At 36.2% G+C, this 17,807-nt stretch overlaps 1 protein-coding gene across 5 annotated transcripts; it reads right to left on the bottom strand.

Moving 5' to 3' along the window:
• Positions 1-5,791: 5,791 nt before the first annotated feature.
• On the bottom strand, positions 5,792-17,355 carry MHK (Protein kinase superfamily protein). 5 transcript variants are annotated; one of them, XM_088962962.1, is made up of 18 exons: positions 17,131-17,355; positions 16,016-16,426; positions 15,838-15,916; positions 13,589-13,657; positions 13,328-13,417; positions 12,626-12,764; positions 12,394-12,496; positions 12,227-12,279; positions 9,130-9,196; positions 8,637-8,745; positions 8,499-8,564; positions 8,314-8,382; positions 8,169-8,229; positions 7,912-8,016; positions 7,001-7,035; positions 6,882-6,927; positions 6,364-6,445; positions 5,792-6,060 (listed from the first exon to the last, which is right to left on the bottom strand). In XM_088962962.1, exons 2-18 carry the CDS (start codon positions 16,021-16,023, stop codon positions 5,931-5,933), a joined length of 1,311 nt encoding a protein of 436 aa, XP_088819088.1. In that variant the 5' UTR covers positions 16,024-16,426; positions 17,131-17,355; the 3' UTR covers positions 5,792-5,930. The 5 variants fall into 5 exon arrangements, with proteins under 5 accessions (XP_088819088.1, XP_088819092.1, XP_088819090.1 ...); XM_088962966.1 differs by having other exon boundaries at positions 6,882-6,900; positions 17,131-17,350; XM_088962964.1 differs by having other exon boundaries at positions 7,912-8,013; positions 17,131-17,350.
• Between the last annotated feature and the right edge of the window lie 452 nt (positions 17,356-17,807).

The raw sequence follows: 17,807 nt of genomic DNA, 5'->3' as shown, positions 1-17,807 counted from the left end.
ACTTGCAAATGGATGAACAATTTATTCTTATTCCCACCATATAGTGGGTTAATTTTTCATTTCTATTACCTTAAAGCCCACATCATTGGATAGTAAGATATCTACAAGTGATTTTTTATAGCAATTCATTGTAAGGTTTTCAGTGGTTGAATGAGCAAAAGTTGGATTTATCATATAAAAGTTAATTCTTGCAAAGGTAAGAAGACTTCAAATAAAATTCTAACAAAGATAATTGATAAAAATTATTAATTTTATTAATGATTCATAATAAATAAGAATAATAAGAATTTTATTAATTCTCGTTACCATTACAAGAATTTTATTTATACATATCTTCATATTAATGAACCATAATAAATGTGATAAATAAGAATAATTTTTATAGATGTAGAAATATAAAAATTACAAATAAAATTGAAAATATATTATATACTATTATCATCACAAAACTTGTCAAAGCATGTACACAAATACTAGTAATAATAAGGGTGCAAGTCCGGTATCTGATTTAAAGAATTACATTACATGTGCCCAAGTGTTCAGGTTTGGTCTATTCAATAGGCATAAGTGATATCAATATGTATTGATATAATTGATACTTTAATTTTTTTTCTTTTACCTTTTTATTTTATAATCATTAGAGGGTTGGGGTCCAAATCTTTAAAAACTCAAAACATATAAAAAGCGTTTGTATCAGTGTTTTTAGATAAATCAATATGGATACATATTGTATCCATATTTTAATCATTAGATATAATATAGAGGGAAAATGCTTAGCACCTAGCTGATTGGAGGGCGTGTATTCAACCAAAGCCATTTTATACATTAACTTTAGGATATAGGGATTTAGGGTTTAAGAGTAGAGTTTAGATTTTAGGATTTGAAATTAGGGTTTAAGGTTTAGATCAGAAAATCAGGTGGGCCGACCCTTTTGTCCCACCATGCTAAGAACCAACTATTGCCCAAACTTAGAAGTCTTACTTTGTTAGGAAGTCTAGTATTATATAAACCAGACCCACCATCCTTACTAACCATTATTTGCGTTAGTCCTTCTGTTTGTGTATAATTGGAGTCTTTTGACTGTGCTGATTCTCTAACTGTTGCTAGAGTGGCGCCTCTTTGATTGTGGGTCACATTTTTCCTTAGGCATGGCACAGCTTAGGAGGGAACCTCATTGCTGTTGTGACGAGGGTGTGATGAGTGTATCATCCTCCTTCAGAGTCATGACAACGTGGTCATTGTCAATGTAAGCCTCAATGGGGTCTTCTTTTTGGTAGGCAAATGGGCTCTATAACAAGGGTAGAGACCTTACTAGAAAACTAGTTGGCACCTTCATAAAGGGAGAGGTTGCTTTACTTAGGTCAATGTCTAAGCTTTTGATCTTTGCTTTACTTATTAAATCACCCTAGGAAAATTTACTTGTAGTTTCTAATTAAAAATCAACTCCTCTCTCTCTCTCTCTCTCTCTCTCTCTGATTCACAACCGATGGGTTCCACCTAACAACTTGAATGAAAACAGGTTGAGTTGGTAATCTAATTTAGATATTTTATAGATATAGGTTCGGACAATATATATTTATATATATTAATTTAAAGTCAAAGCTCAAAAAAAGTTATAGGAATTATCACTGTAGTCATAACTATTTATTTAATTAATAAAAAAATCTAGAAAAGTCCTCCTTCTCCTATGTTGCAGGGATCTATTGCAGTAGAAAAAAAAAATGAGGAGATTGTTTCATGGCAAACACATGGAGCCCATTTGAGCTGGAACCAAAGACTCAGAAGATTCCTTGGTAGCTCAACTTCCCCTCTTTGGCAGTCCCCAATATTGTAGCCTTAACAGGATCTATAATTATTGAAAATGAAAAGTTCTCTTTAGACAAAATTAAATAAATAAATAAATCCAGTATGTAACTATAGAGCTGGAAACTTCAAAAGTAAGGTTGTTGATATGGACCAGCACAAATAAAGGATTCAAAGGAAGCATACGCGCCTTTGAACAATTTGTGTTTTGGCCTGTTTAGAATTTGAACCAACTTGTGATTGGCATCTTTGACAAGGAGGTTAGGCCATTGAGACTTTGTGTGATTTTGAAGTTAGAGAATAAGAGAGTTAGCTGGCCTGTTGGGTCTTAGATTTTATAGCTCATACTCTCATAGAAGTGGATAGATGGACCCCACTGATAAATTATAATTATAGGTGATGCATGCTGATTGATGGGACCCACCAATGCTTGATCTTTTTGTCTCTGTGGATGTGTTTCAATTTTGGATACTACCTCTATAGTATATAAAATTTTAATAGTATATAATTAATACCTCTTTTGTTATATTTTTAAATGTAAAGAGGGTTATCATTTGAGTTGCAGATCTTAACATTTTATTAGATTATATAAATACGGCAAGTCAAAACAGTAAAATAAAATAAAATAGTTGGTTTGATGACTTCAGACAAATCTTAATTATTGACAGGCCTACTGATATTGGGAATTTTCATGTGTTGAGTTCCAATCTACAGACTAATAATAAAGTTTGTTAATGAATAATGAGTGAAGACCTATACAGCTGATCAATGTGTAAGAGTTTTTATACTTAGAGATCGATATGGTTATTTAGTGGAAACTTGTTTAAAAGGACAAAATTTTGTATATTTTCGAAATGCTGGAAGCTAGCTAGAGAAGATCAATGAGGGGATACTGAAAGAACATTGTAAAGCCTTTCCTTTGTTTGATCCATTTATCATGCACTAAACTTATTTAGGAAATGGTCCCTCCTTTCATAAATTGCATCTCTCTTTGAAGGAGTGGGGATACTGGATTAGTGATGTTTTAAAAGCCAATCCCGAACCAGAACCGCTTTGGCCATTGGTTTATGATAGAGGTTTCACCATCTAGTCTGAACAGATGGCTCATTGCAATTTAAAAAAAATAAAAAACTAAACTAATTAAGATAAAAAGAAACAGTAAAAAACCATTGTCTAAGTCAAACAGGTTAATGATTTGATCACCTGGGTCAGCAGGTTGTTGATCAAATCAAGGGTTTTTGGCAAAGGAACGGTTCAGGGATAAAATGGAATTGGTTGCTTGGATGGTCAAATCAAACAGTCGGACCATCTGGGCCATAGGCAAATTATGCCTCTTTTCTGGTCTTTGGGGGAAAAAGAAAAAAAAATGCCATAATGTAATGTAAAACAAGGATTGGTCTGATCAAAATTAGAACTGGAAAAACATTCTAGAAATGATGCAATTATTTGTCAAGAATACAACCAACCTTCTCTCATCACTATCTATAGTTTTTATGAACAACCTTCTAGAAATGATGTAATTGTTCTATAGTTTTAATCAGAAATTCAATTTCAAAATGTAGTAATCCGCATTAGTTTTTATGAACAATTACAAATATGTAGAGTGCAAAACTTCGTATTTTGTATGCATTTGTACTCCTTCCAAACTGAGCCTTAGTGATTCAGTGGTAATGGTGGGTTTTAATTAAATGAGGGCTACTTAAGTGCAAGAGAATTCCATTCCAGTAGTTGGTAAGGTACTATTTATTTGAGGAAGGAAAAAAGAAGCATACAAATCATATATTGGAAGTGTCACTAAGAGAGAGCTACCCCAGCAACACAGAGCAAAAGAAAACAACCTACAACACTTCAAGGGACAGCCTGAAAAACTAGACCCGCACAAGACATGGCCCAGGCCCACTAGGAACAGACCACTAAACAGAGAGACAACATCAACCCCATGCCAGAAAAGACCAAACAGAAAACCACAAAAGGAAACTAACCACGGAGTGAGGTCTGAGGACCTTCTTCTGCCCCTCACCCTCGTCCTACGAGCCTACGAGAAGAACAATCAGGAGGCGGGATTCAGTCCTCACAAAACAGTGCTCACACTGTACTCACAGACACTTGCAGTTGTACATTGGGAATATCTCCCATCAATAAAAACAGAAAAGTACAGAGATATTACCAATAAAAGGTTACAAGTGGCCATGAGGACAGTGTAAGCACCATTTTGTGAAGACTGAATCCAAGTTCAACAATCAGAACAAACACCTAGTTGAACCAGAACCATCCTCCAAGCCAATACCGCCCCATTCAGACACTGCACTTGGTGTCCCTAAAAAAAAAAAAAAAAAATTCCTTGCCCCTTAGCCACTCATGAACCTGATCTTCCCGACCACCTGCAATTCTGCTGCAAAGGAAACTCCAAGGAACTTGCCGAAATTAAACAGCTGCTCTACTCGCTATTCCACATTGCTAGGAAGTGAAGTAGAAAACTCTGCAATAGGCTGAGAATTCTCACAACCAAAACTCTCAAACTGATCTCTAGAAGCAACAGAGCAGGGAGAACAATGTAAAACATCGTCCGACTCCAACCCAGCGTGAACATCTGAAACAGCCAGGGGACCAAGATTTTTGGGCTCGAAAGGAGCTTCCTAAGGCAGACTATCAAAATGCACCTTTGAAAACTTGCTGGGGCCCCTCATAGAATTATGCCTTTTCCACACCGGGCCCACAGAAACCATTCCCTGGACTGTGAAGAAGGCTGCAGAGTTTTTGGGCCTAAAGCAGAATCAACAATCATCAAAATGGGCTCCAATCGGATTTGGGCTAAAAGCCCCAAAATGTTCTTTTAAACTCGTGCAGAGTCCAAACAGGACACACATCAAAATTTGAAATTCGTGCCTGTGCAATCCAAAACAAACAACCCAGCTACCGGAACCAACTGAAGCTTGGGTACGTCTTCTGGAGATGAACTGCCTTCCATGACAACTACCAGAAGCATACACATACCGAGCGGTACAGATGCATTTCTTCATCTCTTCTTCCTAGGACATCTGATTTTTTTCCTTCCTGGTTTTTGACTGTGAGATGGTATCAGAACCTGCTTGACCAAGTGGTCCAATGTTCGATGCGTGGGCCTGTGCTTGTTCATACTTCAAGTCCTATGGGCTTCTTTTGTGAAGGGCCGTGGTAAAGAATAAAAAATCTATTCGAAAACCTTACCTGACAGCTTAAGCTTTTAAGTTGAACGGTAATAAAGAAAGCCAAATTTATCAGAGGATTCTAACCATCCGATTAGGGTTTATTTTCCCTCCCTCTGAACTCTTGTTATTTTCATATCGAAAAGAATCAAAGATAAGATGGTTAAATCTTCTGGGTATGCAGATTTTTTTGTTCGTTTAATTATCTATCAGGCCTAGGGCCATACACGCGTCCTATTTTCCAAAACCCGAGATTTAAGCCCAAAAAAGTGTAGACGGTGTTTCATCCTTCATGAAATGGGAATACATAGATCATACCCTGTTCAGGCAGACAACGAAACCACAGCCAATCAACGTTTTTTTGTTTTGCTTCTTTGCTTTGTTGATAGAATTTACAGTTAACCAACAGGATGGAATGCCGTAAATGAGAATCAGACAAGTTCTCTACTTTTACATGCAGTTGATGCATATTTCTGAAAATCCACTTCTCTACAATACTTGCAAATGTAGAATATACTCCAAGAGAGCACACTTTCTCAATTGTCACTTAACCTGTATCTTAAATTCATAATTGATCTTCCGGACCAAACCACTAAGGCCCGAATAATTTAAGGTCCGATTGGGTCTCCAAACATGCCCCTTTTCCCCCCACTCAGTATCAGGGAAAAAAGAAGACTTGAATATGAGCGTTTCTACTGGGTTTTTTACTTTATTTTATAGCACATAGCATATGTAATTCCACCTTCCTCCCGCCAAACGCTTGTCAACAGCTCTGAGAAAACATTACTAGCAAAGGTAAAAGATACAGAAAATATCTGCATGTTTTCCTCTTTATTTGATCATCATTTTAAATGGTTGATAATCTCTGAATTTTGAATGCATTTTTAAATCAACCTTCTCCCCGCCTACCCAAAGAAAAAAAAGTAAATTTACAACAATCACTTAAAGATAGTGACTCTGCTGGAAGGGCGAGGAGACGGCCACCAATGGTCGATCAAGGAGATTAGGCTGCATAGATGAAATTGTGAATCCCGCTGACTGTGGAACTCCAATTGTTGGACAAGAAATTTGACTGCAGGCACAGAAGTTGGGTCATGTCAGGTTTGATCAATTTGAATTTGACTCAGTAAGTCGTGTCTTCAGCTCTTCAGAACTTGGGCTTGGTTACTCGGCAGCTATATGGTGGAACTATTTACCATTTTGGATGTCTTAACAACTAATGTATACGCTATTTGCACAAGAAATCCCCTACTAACACAACTTAGGATGTCATTGCCACCACTTTAAGCCATGATTAAGTTGGCACTTGGGATTTTAATCCCCTAGTGACACAATATTTCTTCTTTAAGATAGTGCAAGGAAAAATAGTGCTCACCTGTTGACAATATAGGATGAAGACAAGGAAGACTTCACTGGTACATTTCCAGTTTGATTAAGAGACAATATGGGCCACATGACTGGAAGATAGAACAAAAACAATTTTAGCCATGACAAAAATTGTCTAAAAGAAAAGCAACATTAAATAAGCATTCATGTTTTCTTTTTCAATGTGATATTTATTACCATACTACCATTCGTCTCCCTGCGTTTGATTTAATGTTCATCTTCTACCTTAATATTTTTCAAAATAGACTGAAGTACTAGGTAATATTAGTTAGTAATAGTACAAAAACCTTGTCTTTCTTGTTAGTGGTGAAATACTTCATTTCTGAGATTGGTCTTGACTCTTGAGAACCAATTGCAAACTTCCTTCTCTTGCCAATCTGTTATACTAGCTAGCACAATAGATATCATTCAATCCCTCGTAGGGTTGGTACGGAAAGTTTCTCAATTCTTTTACTAGGTAATTTATCTACCTTTTTGTTAATTAGGAGCTGGGCATGAAAATTTTACCTGTCTGATCTGAACGTTCCTGGAAACCAGAGCACAAGAGTAATTCCTGCATTATAAAATTCATACATTTTCACATGGATAACATTGCTAATGTATACATGCACCCATCACAAACTCACCTCTCTGGAATTTTGGGAGACCTGATGGACCATCTCTGCGGTGAAGGAAAGCATATCAGATAGAATGAAATATATGATCTCTTATGTGAGAATAAAACATTTTGAAGTTTGAACACCTAAGAATTGCATGGAACTGATTGATTGTTCTTAGCTCAAGCCCACCCAAATATTACTCTTAAGAGCAATTTCCCAATTCATTAATCATTATTCATCATAACCATCTAAACCTTGTCCCAACTATCTCAAGAGTACTTTCCTAGCATTTATTTTTTATTTTGTTCTTTCAGCACATTCCTTTGGAAAGTTGTCTAACTTAGACAAACAGACCTGATGAAACCAAACATGAAACACAGATATCCAGAGCTCAACATGTAACCCTAAAGGGGAGGGAGATTACAATCTTGGCCATCTATTATTTTTTGGTTGGTAAAGATTTCTACTTATATTTCAACAGGATTTACTGATCAGATGGTTATTAAGCTTGGTAGCCATCCCATCCAATGATATTTTTATGGTGAAAGCTTAAGGCAGTCACCTTAGAAATTAGACACAAGATAGATGAAGAAATGACAAGTTTCAATGACAGCTTAAGAGTTGGAACCTACCGAATAAAATTTGGTATCCACTTTTTTGGAACAACAAGAAACAAACCAATAAACACAAAAAGTTTCATGTACCAAGTTTTGGAACAAATTTTTCAGAAAAATATAGACTTTCTGTTAAGAGTGAAATGCTAAAAATTTCTCTATAAGATACCATAATCACATTTGCATTTGTTTGTAAATTCCTCAAGTATTATTACATCACCCAGTTAACTATAAAATTACTGATAATAGTCTTCATGTATTTTTGAAACACTTAATAGTTATCACTTCTTTCATTGACTATGGCAATCTCAGGACAAGACATACCTATGTCAGAAACACTGGGCTTTACAGCCAATGTCAAGCCAAGAAAGCAGTCATCTGGTTCGGTCCCAAAATCCCATAGATTCAACTCCAGCTTTGGCTCTACTGCTGAAGATCCAAAAAAAGAACAACAGGTTTATTGATACTATTAGTTACAAATAGCACCATATAAAAGTTTGCATTTGTCAATGCTCAAAAAGTGTTCAACGCATTATTCATCAAAAAAAAAGAGTGTTCAATGTATTCAAAAATAAACCTACCCATGTCATTTGGCTTTGACTGAAAAGGATCCTGCAGTGGATAAGGAACCCACATTCCCACCTGTTTAACTGGCACAAGTTAGGCAGTGATGTATCAAAGAAAATGAAAAAAACAAGAAAAGAAAGACTGGAGAATTCATATTACATGGAAAAAAGGATGTTGTAGCGCTTGCTCAGCAGTTGGTCTCTTTAGTGGGTCCCAAGAGCACAGTTGCTATCGACAAAACAGGAAATACAATGTTACAATACACCCAAAACAATGTAGACAGCAGAAAAGTAACTGCTACAGGGAACCAACTTAAAAACAGAAGAAGGTTTATTAACACCTACCGTTATCAAGTCAATTGCTTCCAAGCTGGCATTTGGAATGATGTCTGAAAGATTGACAGGCATGATCTACAGAAAGAGAAAGTTAAAATAAGAGAAACACCACAAAGAACCCAATGGTTGATCCAAACAAATGCTTACCTCTGAAATGCTGAAATTAGCAAACCGTGAAACATTCATCCCTTCAGGCAAAGTAGTCCAATCTGGGGTCCCCAGAACACAACATATTTTGTACAGTTGATCTGTCTCACTGTTTACAGAAAAAATATCATGAGAGAGAGAGCAGTAGATTGTTTGTCACAATCAACATGTGTCTGAGAGAGTGAAAGAGAGAGAGAGAGAGAGAGAGAGAGAGAGAGAGAGGAGAGAGAAGTTTTGAAATATAAATGCCCTCTATTTTTCAAAAACAAACCTCTCTAGGTCACTATTATTTAACAGGACTACAAGGTCTTCACAAATGGAGTGGCAAAAGCTGTAAGTAGCTAATAACTACGTATGAGTTACTACAGCTTTCTCATGTTATGAGTGATTACTTATGTGCACTGTATGTACATGTGTAAAAGGAAATTCCTCAAATTTCATATTTGTCATCTCTCTTTTGGTCCTAAGAATATTATACTATATAAAACCTTACCTTTCACCAGGGAAAATAGGGCAAAATGTGAAAAGTTCAGCTAATATTGCACCAATGGCCCACATGTCTGCAGAGATTTTCACCTCTTAGTAGTTAGTTCATGAGCAAACAATCACAACATGAATCTTATAATGAATATATTATACATAGGGTAAAAACAAAAAGGAACCATCCTATCTACATTGCCACAGGTGATTTTAACTGAGGAATCTCGCTTTAATGTGACTGCAGAACCTTACTTTTTAAGCATAATATGCATATCTCAACAAATGTCCATTAATAAAACAAAGAACGAGAAAATATATTCTCCACACTTAACCATTACAGACCTCATTGCTGACACTTGAAAACTTCACTAGACGATATTTGTATGGTCATGTCACATAAGCTTGAAAGGCATGCCACACAAAGTGATAATAAAGTTCCATTAGCACCATGCAGATTGTATAAGCCTTGTAATAGGCACCATGGAGATGTTTAGGTTCTTAAGGAAGTCCTATGTGGTATTAAATATAAAGTTGGATCAAACGTTGGTGATGGAACCAGAACCAGTTTCTTCTAGACAAATTTAATGAGATAGCAGGTCCCTCGTGGATTGCTTTCCAGCCCTCTTTCTTATTGCTGAAGATAGATATGCCTTGGTCATGCCAATATCATGAATCAGAAGATCAGGGATCAGGGGGTTGTTTGGCAGCCCAAATTCAGTAACTATTCTTCTGACTATTTTATAACACTAATATGGATCCAAATACTCCCAATGGAGGATCCGAACCGGTGACCGATCAGGTGTGCTCTTAGTCAAGTCATTCTTCTACACGATTCAAAGCCCAATGATTAATGACTCCACACACAAAGCCATCTAGAAAACTGTGGCATCATCCAAAGTTGCCTTCTTGTTTGGAGCACCATATGGAAAAGTGTCTCACTAGGGACAGCCAGATTAGAAGAGGTAATGCCCCTAAATTCCACTGTCTGCACCCACTATGACTCCATGAAGGAATCAGCAAACCACTTCCTGCTCCACTGCAGATTTACTACCCAAGTCTGATCTCAAAAAAAAATCTCATTACTTACCTATTAGGGATTTTATGGTGCTTCCCTCCCTCCATCATGGATCTTTTCAAGTGCTGGAAATTAAGATGTTTGAGCAGAAAGGAGTCCATTCTCTGGAGGACTACCCCTTTGAATCACGTGAACTATATGGCGTGAAAGAAACAGCAGAATTTTCAGGGGCAGAACTCAATCAATGGAGGAAGTTTTGTAGAACACCATTGGAATGTTCGCATATTGACTATCTATATAACAGGATATCAGAAGTGCTAGTTACCTCTTACCTGTTTCTCTCTTTGTATATACTTTTTGGATGCAATGTATAGCCTCTCAATGTACATGGCGGGAATTGGGAAGCCTTCACATCTTCCCTATTTGATCAATACAAGTATTTATTTTTCCTTTCTAGCTTTCCTATTCATCTCAACATTTGCATTTCTGCCACACTTATTTTTTGGACATACAATTTCTTGAATGCCCAAGACTTTCACTTCATGCAACATTGTTGTCCTTACAAATGTTTTGTAAAATTTCCTTTGGCAGGAAGATCTTATTTAGGCAAAGCTGCTGAAGAGAATGTAATGCACTTATGCTTTGGTTGTCACTACATGAAATACATTTGGGGGTTCTTTGGTTTGTTCAAAACTGACTTCTTGGAAACTAGAATTACGGGAGACTTTTGCTAAACGGCATATGATGCGAGGAAATATAAAGGCAAGATTGATTGGAACAGTGTACTTTTTGCCATTTGTTGGGAAGTTTGGAAAGAAAGAAATAGGAGGACCTTTGAAAACAGAGAGAAGAGATCAAATAGTATTGCTCTGCAGCAAAAGAATTATGAGGTGGATTATCATCTTACCAGAATTTTGAGTCTCCAAAGAAGACCGAAGAAGTGGTTTTTGGTCTTTACTAGAGCCGAGAGTCTAATGTTACTATTCTCTTCTTTGATTTGTACCATTTTCCTTTTTTGTGGAGTTTTTTGTACTTTGGTTCTCTCTCATCACTGGATTTGATGTATTATCTTCTATTTTTATTAATAAAATTTTTATTTTTTATTTAGTACCAAAAAAATGCCCGTTTATCATAAGTGATATTCTCCCATCACATAAGACTCTAAATGCACCCCCTCCATTTTTCCCATCATACTCTAATTTTATTGGTGAGTGGTGACATTGTCAATTTTTTTGTTACTTATCAAAATTAAAGTATATATATATATATATATAGATGCAATGTGAATTTAATAATAGGAGTGGAAATCAGAGTACACTTAGAATTGGCCAAGAGATAACTCAATGTGACTTCTTCCATTACCTTGTTTCAATAATTCATAACAAGGAGAGATTGAAGAACCAGTAACAATGAAGAATTTTATCCTTGTGAGATCCACTATCAAGTACAAGTCCCACCTTGTACAAGTCCCCAATACATTAAATTCCTTGTCACCCCTGTTTCACCAGCCCATCTGCTAGCCTGTCAGCAGACCTAGGTATCCACTGACTTCTCCTAATTCCTTTATCATCTCTTTAGCTTTTCTGACCTCACATATCTATGCTTCTGTGGTCCCTCCTCATTATTTCCCTGCCAACCTGATGACCTTAGAGTTCCCTTTGATTATTATATTGCTGTACCTCATATTTCTAGCCCTTTTTAAGCCAGCCAAAACAGCCTTCAGTTATGCTGTAATTGAATCTCCATAACTGATAGGTCCTGCATATATAATCGTGATATCCCCAATGTGATTTCTAACCAGTGCTATACCTGATTGACCCAAGTTGCCTAAGCTGAAACATCAAAATTCAGCTTGATATATGGTGTCTGTGGTTGGTGCCATTCTACTTGTATTGTTGACCTGTTTAGTGCAGATTCAGCTACTTATTTCCAATTTCTTATGATAATATCAGTCATAAAAGAATCAAACGTCTCTAACATCCTGACCCAATTAATACTTATTCTAAAACCTCTTGAAGAAGAAAGTACCCTTTTACTTCTTAAACATAAAATAGCGCTAAGGAATAAAAAATGGCACAACATAAATACCACATACCAATTGCAGGAGTGTATGATGAAGATTGCAATAAGACTTCTGGAGCTCGGTACCTTGCATAAATAATGAAATTATGAAATGTCATATCACCTAATAGAATAGTAAATTTAGTTCAACAAAGGATATAAAAGGAGACTGCTATGATGTAAGTGAAGATTTTTACTCACCACCTTGTGGAAACATAATCAGTATAAGGTGGTCTTGATGTTACTTCTCTTGCCAGTCCAAAATCAGCAATTTTTATTGTGTCATCCGTCACCAGCAAATTCTCTTAAGGCAGAAAGGATATTCAACCAGTAATGGTTAAAAATTAATCCACATATTCCATGAATTCAGGAAAAAAAAATCCACAGAAGACAAAAGGCCAGTAGGTTGATAACACAAGATCCATGTCAATACCAGGTTTTAGGTCACGATGAAAATATCCATTTCTATGCATATATGCAAGTCCTTGTAACACTTGAGACATAAGATTCCGTATCTCTGCCTCTGAAAATGGGCTTTGACGGTCTCTCATGATCTGGTATAGATTATATTCCTGTACATGAATTCAGGAAACAAGAAGAATCAAGCACCCATTAACGAAATCAAGACCCATACAAGTATCTATTAAGTATTAAACGTAACACCCAATGCAACCGTTCGAATTTGACTAAAAACAAAGCAAGAACATGAAAAAGAAAAAAAAAAAAAAAAAGAAAGTTCAATCAAGAAAAATACATGTTCTGAAACCTTATAGTCAAGCAGTGAAGAAGGTGCTCAAATTCAAACAACTTTTATAGTTTTTTTTTTCTTCTTTTTGGGGAAGAAATGCCATTAACATGAAGCCACTTGTGATAGCAAAGATGTGACAAAAGTAAAACAAGGTAAAAAGATAACACCACACATTGGATCATTACATTAAAACAATATGCATGCATCATAATATACAGAAACATACATATTAACTTCATGATCATGTGCCAAAAGCAAAATTAAAGCCTAAAGACAGATAACATTACAATCTAGAGGAGCATAGACATTAATAACCCAACCACTGCCAACAAAGAAAGGCATACATTTTTAAGTACACAAATATATGTATATAGATCAACTACTTACCATGTATTCAAAGATGAAGAAAAGTTCATGGTTTTCCCTAACAATCTCCTTCAACTTGACAATATTTGGGTGATTCAACTTACGGAGGGACTGCAAAAGGATATGTTATAATTGTATGCAAAAGATGAAGAGAGCACTAAGATTAATCTGTTGGTATAACTTGTAATGTCCTCAGTTGTCACAAATTATACTGTTGAAAAGAAAGGAAGAAGCAAAAGACAAGAAATCTCACATAAACAGAATAAGTAATAAAGACCATACCTTAACTTCACGTAAATTCATGCATTCCTCCCAAAAGTAGAACTTTCTCTTCATTTTCTTGACAGCAACCTATGATCAACATGCACACTTTCAAACCTTGTTCTTTGTAAGTAAGACCAAAGTGGCATAGCAATATTGTAGAAATTAGTAGATAAAAAGTCAACATACTGCATACAATATCTATGTCAATAAATGTCATATGGAGATGTCCCTATTCCTTCTTAAAGCTCTCCATTATATGCTGAATTAAAAGGCTAGCCTCATTGGTTTGCCAAATACTAACCTAAAATTGTTCGATATTCAAGCTCATCAGCACCACCCTAGTCTAGGTCTTCTTTTTTCCCTTACCTCTTTTATCAATTATCAAAGAAAAGCTGGAAAGATAATAGAAAAAAGGAAGACCTCACTTGGTTGGGGGAAGATCTAGCTGTTGAAAGACTGCCACAAAAAGATGTGAGAAGCTTGATTCAAGCTTATTTCGAGAAGCTAGAAATTGAGCAAGATGCGCCTCCAACCAAACGGTCTGTGGGCTGCCAAGATCTTTATGTAAAAGCCCATTACTTTTTTTCGCTGTCAGATCTTACAAGAAAGACTTGCCAAACAGCACCGGAGGTGACAAAATATAGACAAACTACAGAGCTTTACATGAGCTTCCTTACATGGACAAGGTGTTCATTTCATATAAGAATCAGGTTACAGCTCTCTAGGATCCTTGATGACACATCAACCCCCCCTCTTTTCTGAACATGTACAGTACATTATGAGTTTCATCTTTTCCAGTATAACATCCCTAGGTAGCAAAGATAAACTTTTGCATTGATGACTACTCTTTACCTCGGGACATTCAGCAACTTCCTTTTTTTTTTTTTTTGATGAATCACTCAGCAACTTCTTTTCAGTTAGCACTTCTGAAAATTCATTGTTGGAGGCAAAAAAAAAAATCATGTAGAGATGCCTTTTACATAGGATGGTTTATGGGATCTAGAGAGGAAGAAACAACAGAGACAGAATCCACACATGAAAAGGTAGTTCTCAATAAAGTTATTCATTGGATTCAGGAATTAGAATTTAGAAGAACATAGGAATCAAAATTAATTCCTTGCTGACTGGCATATCATCTCTTTTTCACTCTACCAGATATGTGATTATCTCCAAGTTAACCATGACACCATAAGCCAGCTACAAAGCATAATTTTGGTAGGAAAACCAAGGTGAATCTAGAATTGCTAGTATTTTCAAGATAATAAAAGAGTGGTACTTGGACTATTTGGAGCTTAGGACATGGGGAACTAGTGGATCTGCAAAGGTCGTTTGTCTCTTCCAAATGCTTAGATTCTTATTCTCTTTTGGCTTTGAGAGTAGCATCATCTAATATGCTCCAAAAAGATCACTAAATAGGATCTGACATGGATTTTTAAGTCCACAGAATCTTGGTCACTCCCTTAAAAGAGGTGGGGCCCTTAACATCCATGTAGTCAAGTGGTGGCGATACTCCTCATTCTCCTGTGTTCCAAGAACAACCAACTCTGTTGCTAATGGTTTTACCAAACAATGTGAAGAGGGGTTTCTTGTGTTTGGATTTTAATTTTGCCAATACAGGTTGTATCTGTGGAGTTGAATGTACTCTTGTAGTTGTTTAGAGCTTAGGCGGTCTTGGGTTCATCTTTTTGGGAGCCCATAACCCTCTATCATCTTCTCTCCTCTTTTCATACAAGTTTTATCTAACAATCAAGAAATTTAAAAAAAAAAAAACCACTAATTTTTTTGCACTTATTATGCTCTTTGCAATGCAGTATAGACATACTAACAAGTCAAATTGACCAGTCTAATGGGACAATTTAGAACCATTTAAGTGAATCATTAAGAATTTCAGAACATTGTTGTTATAATGATGAAATATAGTGATCACAACCCCCTACACCTCTATGTATCCCATGCCTTTGTGCTTTTGCTCATGTTTTCTTGCTTCTTTGGATTTGAAACCTCTATTTTCTTGCATCTTTCCATCTCCTCTCTTTAAAACAGTTGTTCTTCTGTCAGAATTACAGTTAGCCCATATTTCCAATCTTCTCTTCAATCAGGTGTAATAATTGTAAATCGAGCAAAGGGTTTAACGAACTATAATAGAATAAGGTCTAACCAAAAGAACCCAAACTTCTAAAACTATTAGAAAGCAAGAAAGTACAATTTTCATACAAATTAGCATGTAAAACTTCATATATATCTTAATTCGAAGATCCAGTACTTACAATCTCATTAGTTTCTAGATTAAGTGCCTTATATACACTTCCACAGGTTCCATCTCCAAGCTCTTTTATAACTTTATACCTGAAACACATTCACAGCAATAAAAAGATTCTGATACACACCACAAGGCAAGGTGGGAAAAATCCAATTACGATAAACTTCAGGCAGCATGCAGCTCACCTTTCCATTATTAGATTCTTATCCAGTATAAGGTCAGCAATTTTTCAGTGAACTTCTAGCAGTTTCCAGAAAAAACTCTCTACACAGGCATTGCAGTACCTTTCACTTGATTGTAAGTGGAGATTACTGCTAAACTGTAGCATGAAATATAAGAGGTTGCTAAATGCCCACTGTTCATAGTACAAGTGACTAAGCATCAATTGGAAGATGATCGACATTCTTTGAGGCAGCTTCTATAAGCTGCAATCAACCAATATCATCTACAAGCAACCAGAAGTATCTGTAACACCTCCGGTAGAACTCCAGTAGGGGAAGTATTCAACTTAATCCGAAGAAAATCCCAAACATTTATGTATATCTGATCCATCTACTTGGGTAAATGCCCAGCTATCAAAAACTGGGGCAACTGTGCTGCAAACAACCAAAAACAAACAAAAATAAATAGAATTCCATCAAGTAGTTCATTCATTATGAGATGAAAAAAGAATCCATTTAGTGGAGGAACATAAAAGGCGTGAAAAAAAAAATCATAAGAAGAGATTCTTTTTAAGGCTTCCGGAATTCATATTTAGGTGCTTCCAGGACATATTTCACCTGGGACACGCCAATGCAAAATCCTCAACCAACTAACTGCAATGAATTCCAGAGGGAAATTGAATCCCTTGATAAAGGTGACAGCACTAGAATTTAAAGAAATACCCAAGTACTCAACTTTTTCCAAGGAAATAATAATTAAATAACAACCAAGATTCAGTCCAGCCTTCAATATAGAATCCCTCTAAAATCCTAAAGCTCTAAGCAAAAAACCGAAAAAATTCCTCATTAAGTTGAAAATAAGAAAGAAGACATGTCAATCTGACTACAAAATTCCAATCTATTCAAATTTCCCTTTTTTCTCCGCATTGATAGAGATCTTCGATTCATATAATCATGAAATCCCTAAACAACATACAAAATGTTACCAGGAGCAAAACCCAAACAACTTCCTATTCTCAAACAGACCCACAGATCAAAACAAAGGGTCAAACGAAAATCCCAAAAAAAAAAAACCAGAAACGAATTCATTTAAACAGATATTGGGAATAAATAAAGAGAGATTAAGTATTTAAGCTCACCATGGATGCTGAAGAACATGAACAGAAACACCACGAAGCAAAGAAGATCAGAAAAAATAAAAGCAAATGTAAAACTTTTGATCAGCAATGCAAGAAACAGCTTTGCCTATAACAAGGCGCAGAGATTTAGATTTCTGTTGTCTCCATTTGAGCAAATTCAGGAGAAGAAGAGAAGGGGAAGAAGCCAAGGAGAAAATATAATAAAATTAAAAATTAAATTAAATTTTGGGGGAAGAGGTGGTAAGGAAGGAAAGTCATGTGGTCCCCGCGTAAAGCAATAGTTTAATCCAAATGACTAAAAACTCCTTTTTTTCCACAAAATTACGTAAATACCAAACTAAATGACGACAACACCCTTAATTGATGTGGGCCGGTTTGTCGTTTGAACGGGGTAGTTAGGGCGAGGAAGAACGAACATTTTTGGACAAGAATGTAATTAAGAAGTGGATAAAGGGAGGTTTTCGTCATTTACGGGTATGCATTTATTTACCCAGGCTGTGGTCCAGGGAGTGGTTAACGCGGTTCGAACCCATGAATTGGTCCTACGTGGCGCGTTTTCGGGGATAAGCACGAGAGCGTATAAGGTACATATAGAATATATCTTCACAACCGTAGACCTTAGACACGGTACCACATACGGCGCGTGTTGTGGGTCCCACCAATGTGGTATTCGACAA

This window comes from Nelumbo lutea, chromosome 1 (genome assembly GCF_056320005.1).
Source record: "Nelumbo lutea isolate HS-2025 chromosome 1, American lotus-T2T, whole genome shotgun sequence".
Classification (NCBI taxonomy): domain Eukaryota; kingdom Viridiplantae; phylum Streptophyta; class Magnoliopsida; order Proteales; family Nelumbonaceae; genus Nelumbo; species Nelumbo lutea.
This window is presented reverse-complemented; position numbering and strand designations above follow the sequence as displayed.

Bases quoted from the DNA above. Each gene is read 5' to 3' on its own strand.
- MHK (XM_088962962.1), bottom strand. The intron at 12,280-12,393 runs GTGAGTAAAAAT...TATTTATGCAAG, and splicing joins GATTATGTTTCCACAAGGTG to GTACCGAGCTCCAGAAGTCT. The intron at 7,036-7,911 runs GTATGTCTTGTC...CCTTCACCGCAG, and splicing joins GCCCAGTGTTTCTGACATAG to AGATGGTCCATCAGGTCTCC.